Source organism: Telopea speciosissima, chromosome 2, assembly GCF_018873765.1.
Source record: "Telopea speciosissima isolate NSW1024214 ecotype Mountain lineage chromosome 2, Tspe_v1, whole genome shotgun sequence".
Taxonomy (NCBI): Eukaryota; Viridiplantae; Streptophyta; class Magnoliopsida; order Proteales; family Proteaceae; genus Telopea; species Telopea speciosissima.
Genome location: NC_057917.1, coordinates 62,949,626 through 62,962,326, shown reverse-complemented (window position 1 = coordinate 62,962,326; position 12,701 = coordinate 62,949,626). Strand labels below are relative to the sequence as shown.

At 38.1% G+C, this 12,701-nt stretch overlaps 1 protein-coding gene across 1 annotated transcript; it reads left to right on the top strand.

Annotated features, from left to right (window-relative positions):
- Positions 1–5,598: 5,598 nt before the first annotated feature.
- On the top strand, positions 5,599–11,852 carry LOC122649893 (calcium uptake protein, mitochondrial-like). The gene is made up of 7 exons (XM_043843149.1): positions 5,599–6,013; positions 7,339–7,406; positions 7,823–8,046; positions 8,181–8,264; positions 9,927–10,140; positions 11,235–11,531; positions 11,624–11,852. The coding sequence occupies exons 1-7, from the start codon at positions 5,653–5,655 to the stop codon at positions 11,825–11,827; spliced, it is 1,452 nt and encodes a 483-aa protein (XP_043699084.1). The 5' UTR covers positions 5,599–5,652; the 3' UTR covers positions 11,828–11,852.
- Positions 11,853–12,701: the final 849 nt, after the last annotated feature.

The following is a 12,701-nucleotide window of genomic DNA, read 5'->3' as shown; positions in this document are numbered from 1 at the left end:
ATGATGATTGCTTCAGTGAGTGGTGGTGGGTGGCGGTGGTAGGCGTCACAATCCAACGGAAGTCGCGGATCCCAGAATTTCTGCAATGGAGGTGGTTGGTGGTGGTGCCGGAGGTGGGGTTTCTAGGTGGTGGGGGTGGGGGTATGTAAAAGAAGATGATGATTTGGGGAAGATGAGGGCATTTTAGTCTTTTCAAATTTTAACAAATAGATTAAGGCAATTAGGTTTTTTTAAATTTTAGAAAAAATAAAAGAAATGGTAGTTTGATCATTTTATAGCATTTAATACCTGATATGGACTTAAATGGCATTTGGGGTGTAAAGCGGGGATGGTACGTGGAATATTGAAGGATGATACATGGAATATTGAACGGCTTAGGGGGTACGAGAAATATTAGGTGCATTCTAAGGGGATACGTGCACTTTACCCAAATCTTTATCGTTATATAGCCTTTTGTTTGTTGAAGGGATAGTATCTTGAAAAATGGTTAAATAATTGGAGATTGCCTCTTCCACTATGGAAATAGAAGTAGTGACATGCTATGATGCTATCTCTTAGGCATTTTGTGCATTGTGTTACCTCCAATTGAATGACGGATCAGGATCCAGATTGTCTATAACGCTATGGGCAGAGCGGTCTGAGCGATGCGCAAATAAGGTGTCCTGCAATGATCGCCTTACCCCTACCCTAGCACCTTGTCCGAGTGGGATTAAAGCGGTCATTGCAGAACGTCCTGTTTGTGCACCGCTCAAACCGTTACAGGCAGGGCACCGTAGACGATCTGAATCCGACGGACCAATACCTGAGTCGTTGAGGAAGGCCCGACATTTATCATTCAAAGCTGTGTCCCTTTGTTTTTCCCTGGAGACCTATTTTGTGGCGATGCAAGCATCTTGTCTGGTAGTAATAGAACATGTGGCACTTATGAAATGATTGTTGACCCTTTTAACAAATGGGCCCAGATGTTTTGTGGATGATGTGGTTCATATGGAATTATGACAATCAGTATGTCCTAGACATGTTTATTAAAATATTCTATATACAGTTGAGACTATGGGTGCAAGTTTGGCCCTGTCGGCCCAAACTCGCTCTGGCCCGCCCTTAGCTCGAACAAGATCTGGGTTGAGATATTTGGCCCTGAGGGCGGGTTAGGGCTGGAAATTTCTAACCCTGAATCAAGGTTGGGTTGGGTTGGGTTGGGTTAGGGTTGAGGCTTCAGGCTAAGCTTGGCCTGGCCCTACCCGACCCTGATTTAAGTTATACTATAAAATATATATTGATATAATATATACATTATAAATTTTAAATGTCACCTATATTTTTTTTATATAATATATTATATATGACGATAATAAGTGATATAATACTTTTTATTATAATGTTATTTTATATACAGTTAATAATGTTCTCCCGGCCCATTCTAGCCCATGCATTTCTTTCCCCTTTCCCATGATCAGGGCCAATCAGGGTCAACCCAGCCCGACCCTGAGGGCGGGTCAGAGTTGGATTTTTCTGACCTTGAGTCAGGGTCGGGTCGGGTCGGGTCGGGCCTGGGCCCAGCTAAGGGGACTTAGGGTTGGGCTAGGGTTCTATAAAGCCCGGCCCAACCCGACCCTATTGCAGTCCTAGTTGAGACTACTCTACGATTAAATTGCTTATTTCCTCGATATGAATTTGTTGAAGTCTTCACATGTCTGCTAGTCACGAAGTGTTAAAGCTTAAAACTTGATAATAATAGATGTCTTTTGAAGCAAATCAAAAGACATGTTGCTCAATAAAAATCTACATTACTTTACTCCTAAGATAAAAGAAAAAATCTCCAAAGATAAAAGACTTGTTGTGTTGATCTGTTAGGTGTCCTCCTTTGTTTTTGAACGTCTCTTTTATAGGCATCCTTGATAGTTCAGGTGGTTTCTATAGTTACTAGGTGGGTTTCACAACTACCCACTTCTTTGAAAATTGATTTAAATCACCCTGTTGACCGTTCATCAGACATTGACTGTTTAACGATCATTGCCAATCTATCAATCGCTGCCCATTTTCGATCAATGACCTTTTTTTATCATCGACTACTATGTCAGTCCTGACTGAAATAAATTTCAGTCCATTTCTCTATTGATCGAAATAGATCGAAAATAGGGTGTAAAGAATACCCCTCACAATTCATTTAAACGAGATCACACGAGTTCAAATAGAATTGTAAATGCCTTTTCATCTGTCATATATCTCCTAGTGGTGATTGATCTTTGACCAAAAATAGGGTGTAAACACTACGACTTCTATTGATGGAAACCTTTTCCATCTTTATCTCTGTTGTCTGTAAAAACCCCACTTTAACTCAAAATTCCGAAGTCCTTCTTGAGCATCTTAACTTGTGCTGTCCATCTCTTTCTTGATAGATGGACTTCAATGAAATATATTCATGCATAAAACTCCTTATTAGTCCAGAACTCCCTTTTTTATTTTTCAAATCTAATTACAATGCAATAGAGAGTCCCACAGTCATTTGGATTTCTGAATCATCTTTACACTAATTAACTTAAGTTGTTGGTCTTGTTCCAGATACAAGAAGAAGATCCTGTTTAAACATTGATTCAAATTACAACTCAGGGGCATGTGGCATCTCTAATCTTGCTATGCAACCCAATAGAAAAAATACAGCTGCTGAAATCTGGTTTAAATTGGTTCATGCTTGAACCATTAAATTATCAAGTTGACCCATGATAATGAATCAATATCATATTGGGCCGCATCAAACCAGAATTAATTGGTGGGTTCCTCAATGAAGCGAACATGAGCTATTTTGAACCACTTAACCAATCTTGAACCATTTAACATATACAAGAATTGCTCAACTGTCATGTCATCTTATTCATACTGCCAACTGTCAACTAACACTGCCTGTGCGAGTGTACCTATTGTGAGTGTGTTGCTCAACTGACCGTGTTGACAACAACCACGGTCATCATGGCTCCAACATCCCTAATTTGCCATCTTATACTCAGTTGATCTCATCTTGATTTCTTCAATTCTTCTTGGGGAATTCAACAAGGGACCCTAATCATCTTATCCCTTTGTACGTACTTTGTGCGGAGGAGTTTTCCATTCACATCTTGTTGTGGATCTCCATCATATAACAAATTCAAGGAATTAGAATTTTTTGTAACAATAAAGCCATCTCTCATCTGGTTTTTGCGAATGATCTAATTTTCTTTGGGAGAGCAGCATCTCTTTTCAGGCTATTCCATCTCAATATTGTGACATGTGGGGCCAAGCTATCAATCTTAGTAAGACTAGGGACCACTTCAACACTAACACATCCTTGGTTTTGAAGAGATCACTGTTTTTTAAAATTTTCACATTTCTCCAACCAATAGGGTGTCCATCGGTCGGGCTCGGTTGGGTGCGGTCGGGCCTAGCAGGGCCTCACGGTGCTTAAAGCCTGCATCGTGACCGCCCGTTTAAGTCTTCGGGCTTGGTCTGGTTGGGCTAGGTCGGTTTAGGTAGGGTTTCAGGCTACAACCGGGCTAGTGCAATTGGTCCATAACTGGGCCATAACCGGGCTGTGGGCATGTTTAACACTAAATGGACCTTAACTGGGCTCTAAACGGTGCAGCCACGGAATGGGTTGGATGCTTCTTCCCTTACAAATAGGATTAGCATCAACACCAAAAAAAACCATCTTCTACTGCTTCCATCCTCTCGTTCTTTCACATCAATACAAAAAATAAATTAAAAGAAAGTTGGGGGGGAGGGGGGGGTGGGGGAAGCATCTTTGTACAAAGCATTTACAAACAAATAGATGGAATATTACAGGCCAGATGTGAAAATCAATAGGAGTTCAATCAAGTTTTACACATCTATTGCTTCTCTGCATAAGAACATTAAAAGGGAAATGACATTTAACCTTTAAGACACCACACATAATATATGATATAATTTGAAGCTAAAAAATATCACAAAAATATACCCAATGCATCAGGCCCAGCCCAACAGAAATTGTCATAAAAATATACCCAATTGACCATTCTTTTACCTAAGAGTAGATTAAAAGAATGGATCTTCTTCGAGTCAACTCTAACAGCTATAGCAAAATATGTTTTGATTCAACACACTCTTGCAGTTGCAGCTCTACCTCAATATTTTTTTTTTGGGAATTGACTACCTCAATATTTTATGTCTTATTTTCAATTGTCTACATCAACCCTTCAACAGTTGGATTTTATTAGTCGATGAATCTTTTGATCTAATGGTGATAAATCCTTTTTACTACGGTGGGTTGGAACTCTATTTGTCAACCTCAGATGTCTAACGGTCTTAATCTTAAACTGTCTTTTTAATATGAATCTTGCATTAATCTTTAAGAAGGCATTAATCTTTAAGAAGGCGGCATGAGAGTGTTAGTATATCTTGTAAATTCTTTATAGGGTAGACTTACTAAATTTAAATTCTTCTCCGCTTCTTCTTTTCTCCATGTGAGTGGTTCTAAAGGCCCCAAATTTTTATCCTGTTCGGTTTCTTGTTCGGTATAGTTATCCAATTCTTCTCATAGGAAGGCAAAAACTGATGACTTGATCTTACTCGTATAGTGTATTTGGACAGGGGTTAATTAAGTCATCATTTTTGACCCCTGTGAGACGGACCGGACAACTGTATCGAGCAACGAACCAAGAAGAATAATGATCCCCCAAAGGGCCTTGGACTTGTACTTGTACAAAGACACGATCCGCGCGCTTGAAAATCTATTCTGAAAGTTATAGAAATCTTCATTGGTTTTTTCCCCCAAAATGTGGGCCCACCATTATGGTGTCAAAGGGAGATTGAGCGCCCAACATAAGGCCCTAGGGAGCCAGGGGCGCCTTGGTTGGAATTCATCTATCTCTGTATGTGGGACCCACTATCAACCTCTAATTAATTGGACGTTCCTAATGGTAATGATTCTGGTGGCCCAGTGACAGACCAGAGTCACCAGAGCATGGTTTTAGTACACGATATGGTATCAGAACTGGTATTGGTGACCTGTAAAACCGATATAATATCGATACAATATCGGCCTGGATTGGCTGTATCAAACACAAATGCCCCTAAATTTCTTTAAAAAACGTGTTTTTTTGATCATTTTACCCCTTGTCCGTATCGTGATATCGATACGGTATCAGCACAGTATCAATATCAATGACTAGTAAAACCAATATGTATTTCTCAATACGGACGATACGATACCAATACTTAGAACCATGCACCAGAGTCCCAGACTCGTGGTTGGGTGACCCAAGATTAGCCAGGTCACAACACACTCTCACACTCTGTTGTTGCTGCCCACAGATTAGATAAGATTAGACCGGGCCCGGGGAAAAAGGAATCGAAAACAGTGGGCGATCACTGATTACTTAAAAACCGTTGGGCAGGTTCAAATCAGTTACCGAAACAAAAAAACTAACAAAATAGTAACTGAAACGGCAGAAAATATCAAAGATGAAGAAGGATTTCCGCCATTCCCGAATCCCAAATTCTATATAGACCCCCCAACTGCAAATCCCTTCACCTTTCTCGATCAAAACTCACCCCCAACTCTCTACAAATTCTCCATTTCTTCCTTCCTTCCCCTCTCTGCCTCTCTTCCTGTGACTTCGACGACGAGGAGTCCAAACTATGTATTCCTGTGCTTCGCTCAAGAGATATGCACCTTCAATCTGCCGATTCCCAGGGAACTATCGGCTAAACTTCCATCCATTTTTCAATCAAGCAAGAGGCTTTTCTTCTTCTTCGTCTTCGTCGTCGTCTTCTTCTTCTTCATCGAGCTTGTTTGCTTCGTCTTGCATCGACGGAGATAAGTCGGAACACTCTGGTTTTGCCTCTTTCCTGAAATCAATTTCAGGGATTGCCGTCGGTTCAGGCTTCGGGTTCTTGTGTTGGTATTCTTCTTCTTCTACGACTTACACCGAGGATCCACAGTTGCATTCCAGCATTCAAGATGCGGTTGGAGGAAATAAATCTCGCTACCTCTTTGGAGGTATTTTCTTTTGTTTCTTCTTTGTGTAGTTTTTTTTTTTTTTTTTTCATATTAGTAAATGTTAAAATCTGGCATTGATGTATGTTCTTACTCTTAATTGATGATCTCTGTCATATTCTGTTATAAAAGAAAATGAAGAAAGTTGCAATTTTGTTTTTCATCCAATGAAGGCTTTTGGTTTTATATGTTGATTTCCATTCAGTTCAATCTTTTCTTAACTGATTTGATTTTTTTTTCTTCTAAAGGATATTTTCATCATTTTGTTGCTGCAAACCTAATCTCCAGAGGAAAATTATGAGAAATAATGTAAACTCAGAGGACAGGCAATTAAAGTTCGTGTTGTGTTGAATTGCCTTTAAATTGTTGCATATCTATTTATTATCTATTTGTATGCTTGTTGCCATTATCATCTATCTATTTTCTTGGATCTGTTACATCAACTTGGATGATTTTCCTTTTGAAAAATCAATGCTTCATAGAAATTTGCAAGAAGGCTCCTCATCCTTGAATGTACTTGGAGAAAAAAAAAAATTTACTACCCAATTTTTCTTCTCCACCCCCTCCCCTCTCCTTTTGGGAGGGGGCATCTCGAAATCGCATGACAGAGTAATCTTTCCTGCATAATCCAATGTACAGATGTTGACATGATTACCACAGTGGGTTTCAAGAGTGCCGTTTTCGGAATAATTTTGCTTAATGAGAAATGACTGAAAGTTTAGTTGGGATTCTGTTTCATTGATAATGGATTAATTGGAAGCCAACGTCTTTTCTCTGCAAGATGCTGGGCTGCCTTTTTCCGCATACAATTGGAATTCTCACCTTTGATCATATTTTTGCTTTAAAAACCAATGTCTCCTAATGTTCCTTCAGGCTGTATTAATAAGGATTTTTTTTTTCTACTATACTGTCTCTATTCAGCATTTTTCTATACCGCAATGTTTTATGATATGCATTATGAACATGTATTGAAGGAGTCAAGTACCTGGTACTATCCTTCACACGGTTAGAAAGTCCCATTACCCTATTAAACCAAAATAATTTCTTATTTCACTTCAATTATATTACCAAACAACATAGGTTGTATTCAATAACTACTGTTGAAACCATTAGTATTTTGAAAATCAACCGATATTTGGTTATTTTCTGGCTGCCTGTTATGATTTAATAAGTTTTTATTGAAAGTTATGTTATACCAGTTTATGTATGTCATCTTTCTTTCTTATGCCATTCTTCGTGTTCTTGTTGGCCTTTATTTCATTTTCCTTGTGTTCAACCGATGATACAATGCACAACTTAATTGTTACTGGTTGTTTTTGTTTCCACAGATACATTTAGGAGGAAGGTTTTCTTTAACTATGAAAAGCGCATTAGGATGCAAAGTCCTCCTGAAAAGGTATTCAACTCAGACAGCTCTTGCTTTATTAGTACAATAATGCAACAATACTTCCTTTCTACTGACCAACTTCAATAGCTTGATGGCTTTATGTATGTTACTATCCACCTTTTTCTTCCCTTACTTTGGTATTTAGTTTTGTCATACTTGTTTCCATGGGATAGAAAAAATTCTTATTGGACCCTCTTGGTTATGGAGCTTATTTTTCATTAATCAACAGATTATCATCCTTGGGCCTAGGGATTTGTCTTTCATTCATCAGATTACTTAAGCTGCAAACTGTACGTCACGTTGAGTAAATGTCCCTGTCACAATAATGTTTTATAAAAAAAAAAAAAGGGTCCCTGTCACAACAATGTTTTTATGGACCGAGTTACTAGGCTGTAATTGATACATCACTGGTGCGATGTCTTCAGGTTTTTGAGTATTTTGCATCTTTTCGGACTCCAGGAGGGGAGGTGTTTATGACACCGGCAGACTTGATGCGAGCAGTTGTTCCTGTATTTCCTCCATCTGAATCAAATCTTGTTAGAGAAGGGTATTTGAGAGGGGAGAGAAGACCTGATGAGTTGCGATGTGATCCTTCAAACTTTTTTATGCTTTTTGATACTAATAATGACGGACTTATATCTTTCGCAGAGTTAGTTGCCAGCCTATACTCTCTGTTTCTAAATATTATTTTCTCAAATAAGATATTCAATCAGATTTAAAATTTTTTTTTTCATTTAATTGGTGATTGAAGCTCTGATTGACCAATTCATTTTTTTTTATTAGGTATATCTTTTTTGTAACTCTCCTCAGCATTCCAGAATCTAGCTTCTCTGTGGCATTCAAAATGTTTGACCTTGATCATAATGGGTATGATCTTTAAGACACACTAGATTGCCAAGTTTTTTCCCAACTATTTGCTTCTTTGCTTGGCTATTTTAACTTACACATCCACCTTATTATCCTTGTTCACTTCTTATTTTTTATTGATTGAAGAAACAAATATATTCAGTACAACCCCTCCAATAGAGTGCCCATTGAGAAAATCAGATGCGTGCCAGCATCAAAACCACTGAGGAAACAGTTAAGTGTAACAGTGGAAGGGATTGCACAGAACAAGTTCAAGGCTTAAACATTCATTGCTTAGCCAGTTCATCAGCCATCTTATCGGTTGGTATTTCTTTCCAAATAAAGGTTTTAAACATGGCCTGAAAAGCCTAATGAGATGCAAAAATCTCCATGAATCTCCTTCGATCGCTATTTCATGAATAACCCTCATGGAAATAGTCCATTCAACCGCCACAATGATATATACATGCTTCTTCTGAATATCGAAATTCTTTTAGAGATTCAAATTAATCAACTTAACAGTCCTAATAACTGTCAAGATGGGAGAGATTATGGGAAAAGACAGTACCAGTATATGTATCTCTGATAAAATTTATGTCATAGACACACTTGGAGAGTGATATTTTCAATTCATTTACAAAGTAACATAATGATTACCTTCTAAAGTTCTTCCAACCATTTTTTACTTTGAAAAAAATAAAAATATCATAAAAGAATTTCATATTTAACCATTTTTGTATTCTTTTCATCTTTCCTAAAGTTTCATCCTCCTATTTGAAATCTAGGGATGTTTAAGGAATTAACATGTATTTGTTGGTCCTTCGTCGTTCCTTTCTTTTTGTGTTCTTTTCTTTGTTGTCCTTTTTTCTTCTGCTGTATTCTTATTCTTTCCCAATAAGCTTCCAATCCTCCTGAAACCCCCCCCCCCCCCCCCCCCAAAAAAAAAAAAAAAAAAAAAAAAAAAAAGTTTAGGAACCTGCTTCCTTTTCATCACCTGCTGCCCTGTGTACCTAAGGTGGATGGTAATGGATAGGGATGTGATTTATGACTTGTCTTCACATCCAAGATGAAAGTGGATAACATATGGTCATTATATTCAATATACATAGGCCATGTTGTTGGCTTTAGCTTTCTGAAGCTGAGAAAACACTTTTTGTATTTTTCCAAAGTGTGCAGCACGTATAATAACTGTGAAATCTTTAGGACATGCCATCCATATTTAATAGGAAACAAAAACAATTGTCATAGGATATAATTATCAATAGAAACAAAAAATACTCTAGGAAAAGATTACACAATATTATTTCAACTACTTTTGCATAGTAGTTACCAGCATCGGTATGGTAATATGGCTTTCTTTAAAATGAATTTGAAGTCTATGGCTTGAGGTACAGTAGAAGGAGAAACTAAAGCCTTAATCTTAAAAGCTTATGTCAAATGCTTGCCTCAGAGTGGTGTTCAACTCGACCTGTGTTCTTCATGCATTAATTGGAAATGTTGTTATTTTCATTGCATTATGACTTGATAAATGATCTTAATACAAAATTTAGCATTTTTAACTTCTGGTATTTGTTCACTATATCACCATGTAAAAGGGTTTTCCTAGTTACATTGCTGGATTTGCTGCTTATTATTTCTGCTAGTGCCTTGTATTTGATGTTGATCAGTTGTATCCATTTACAGCGAGATAGAGAGGGAGGAATTTAAGCAAGTGATGGCTTTGATGCGGACCTATAACAGACAAGGTAATCACCATAGTGATGGGAGACGAACTGGGCTTAAAGTTGGGACTTCTGTAGAAAATGGGGGTTTGCTGGAATACTTCTTTGGCAAGGATGGGAAAGCATGCCTGCAACATGGAAAGTTTGTCGAATTTTTGAGAAATTTACATGATGAGGTATGTCTTCCCTTTTTCATCTATTTTTCTCCTCTCTTGACTTGATTCTTGAATTAATCTACACCTAGGATAACATTTTGTGGGCCATTATTCTTTATTTTCTGATAGAGATCGATTTCTTAATATGGATTTTTTAACATTATATCATTTTCATGGTATCTTTTATGCATGCTCGTTCTTCTAGTAAACCCTTACTAAAAGTATCTTCTAGTAAACCCTTACATTTATTTATTTTTTTATTTTGGAACTCTAGGAACCTGGGAAACATTATCAAATTTTATTAGCATAGTTTCATGGCATCTTTCTCCAAAAGCAGAATACACATTTTTTTTTCCTCTTTTTTTTAGGGAGGGGAGGGGGGGGGGGGAGAGAAAGATAGGTTGCAGTGTGGAGGGGATATTAGGATTCCCTTAAACCTCCTCACTTCTTGCTTATGGAAAGAGAGCGGAAAGAAAAGAGTTATAAAATGCAGTCAGTAAGCGGGAAAAAGCAATGCCTAAGGGAGATAGTGATCACATTTTATTAGTAAGGTTTATACAGAAGAAAGATTGGACAGTGGCCAAAAAAGGAAGAAGAGAAAAGGGAAGAGTGGATCTTGACTGCAGGGGAAAATAGACAAATGCAGGCTCTAATTTATGTGCTGAGGTGGAGTGAGAGGGGTGAGTGAGTCTAGGATTAGCCAAGTGTAAACTGTAAACCAACCAAGTTCCACGTTAACCTCAATAATGGAAACCATGCCAACTTAGACCGATAGACATTTGCTTGGTTGCCAACTTAGACTCTTAGTAGATTTCCTACTAATACAGGAAATAGCTAGTCCACAGTCTCGGTTTCATCTCTCTTCTCTTCAGTTCTTCTTCCTGCTCCTCCTCCTCCTCTTCTCTTCACTGCTGATCCTTTAAGCTTTGATATTTACACCTAGTACAATTGAGATAACTAGCATAAAGATGCAACTGCTGAGGCCTTCGTTTTCGAGTTTGCATTCAATCAATCATAATACCAATTTTGCACTTTGGGTTTGCAGTGAATTTTATGTTCCTATTCTTTATGTTGACAAGTATTAGATGATAATCATATCTTCTTTAACTTCATAGATCTTGTGGTTGGAGTTTGCTCATTATGATTACAAGTTACGTGGAACCATATCAGCGAAGGACTTTGCTTTGTCCATGGTTGCTTCAGCTGACATGAGACACATAAACAAGTTCCTTGATCGGGTTGAAGAACTTGACAATAAACCACGTCTTAGAGACATCCGAATTACATTCAATGAATTCATGGATTTTGCGGAGCTTCGCAAAAAACTGCTGCCATTGTCTCTGGCGATTTTTAGTGAAGGAAAAATTAATGGTTTGTTGACAAGGAAGGATTTCCAACAAGCTGCATCCCATGTAAGACTTACAACTTTCACCTCTTTCTTAGGTTGTAGAGATGCGAGTAGTTTGTCACCTTATTTCCTAATGGATTGGTTTATTTGACACAGGTATGCGGTGTCAATCTCACTGACAATGTGGTTGACATCATTTTTCACATGTTTGATACAAACCGGGACGGGAATATAAGCACAGAAGAGTTTCTAAGAGTTATAGAAAGAAGGGAGAAACAGATTTCTCAACCTGTGGAGACAGGTTTAATGGGATTGATTTCTTGCTGGTTGAGCGGTGCAAAGAGTTGCTCTATGGCTTGAACACATGTATATCACTTGAACTGTACAGTTGTTGATATTGTATATATATTCTTCTTTTCCATGTTTAATGTGTGCTATATATAAAAAAGGAGGAGACCATCTATTGGAAAACCATCTGGTGTTCATGGCTTCATGCATTTACCCAACTTCTTCTGTACAGAGATAGTTGAAGAAAGAAAGTAACCTGCTCTTCAGTTTCCAGCATTTACCTTAAACATACGTGGTCGAAGAATCTTGGCAGGGAACGATGAAACCATGAAGTGGTTTTTCATTTCTTCCCAATTCATTCACCCTCTTACCTACTACACCTATTCATAGCATACATTTATCCCTCCTATCTTCTGATACAATTTTCAGAGTTCCTTTGCTCGAGAGATTCAATCCCAGAGAAGAGAAGATTCGGGACAATCCAGCCCATCAAAGTGGCTAGCTTGAAAGTAGAAACTTTTGAAGGTGTTCTTTTTATGTGTGCTAAGCATGTTGGTGGAGAAAATTAGGGGTGTCAACCGATCGGGTTCGGTTGGGCCTAAACAGGCTCTACTTATTCCTCCCTGTATTGTGACCGCCTGTTTAACTCATCAAACTTACACTGTTTATAATCGGTCGATCAGTTTTTGGGCTTTAATTGAGCTACCTATAATTAGGATAAATGGACCTTAGACGGGCTTACGTCGGGCTATTGAACCGTTTAACTCTAAATAGGTGATAAACGGGCTCAAAACGGGCCATGATACAAAATTTTTTTAGTTACTTTTAGGATTGGAAGGGACAACCAATGCATAATTCGTTGGCCCATTAAGGCTTTTATTAGTCGATTTTGATTTTGGGCGTTGAGTGAAAATGGAGCCATTTGGGGGGGGGGGGGGGGGTTTGG

What these genes read in the sequence shown, in the direction of transcription:
- LOC122649893 (XM_043843149.1), top strand. Translation starts at nt 5,653, where the DNA reads ATGTATTCCTGTGCTTCGCTCAAGAGATATGCACCTTCAATCTGCCGA. An exon ending in ATCTCGCTACCTCTTTGGAG is followed by an intron (nt 6,014 to 7,338) that starts GTATTTTCTTTT and finishes TTGTTTCCACAG; the next exon opens with ATACATTTAGGAGGAAGGTT. An exon ending in TGCAAAGTCCTCCTGAAAAG is followed by an intron (nt 7,407 to 7,822) that starts GTATTCAACTCA and finishes CGATGTCTTCAG; the next exon opens with GTTTTTGAGTATTTTGCATC.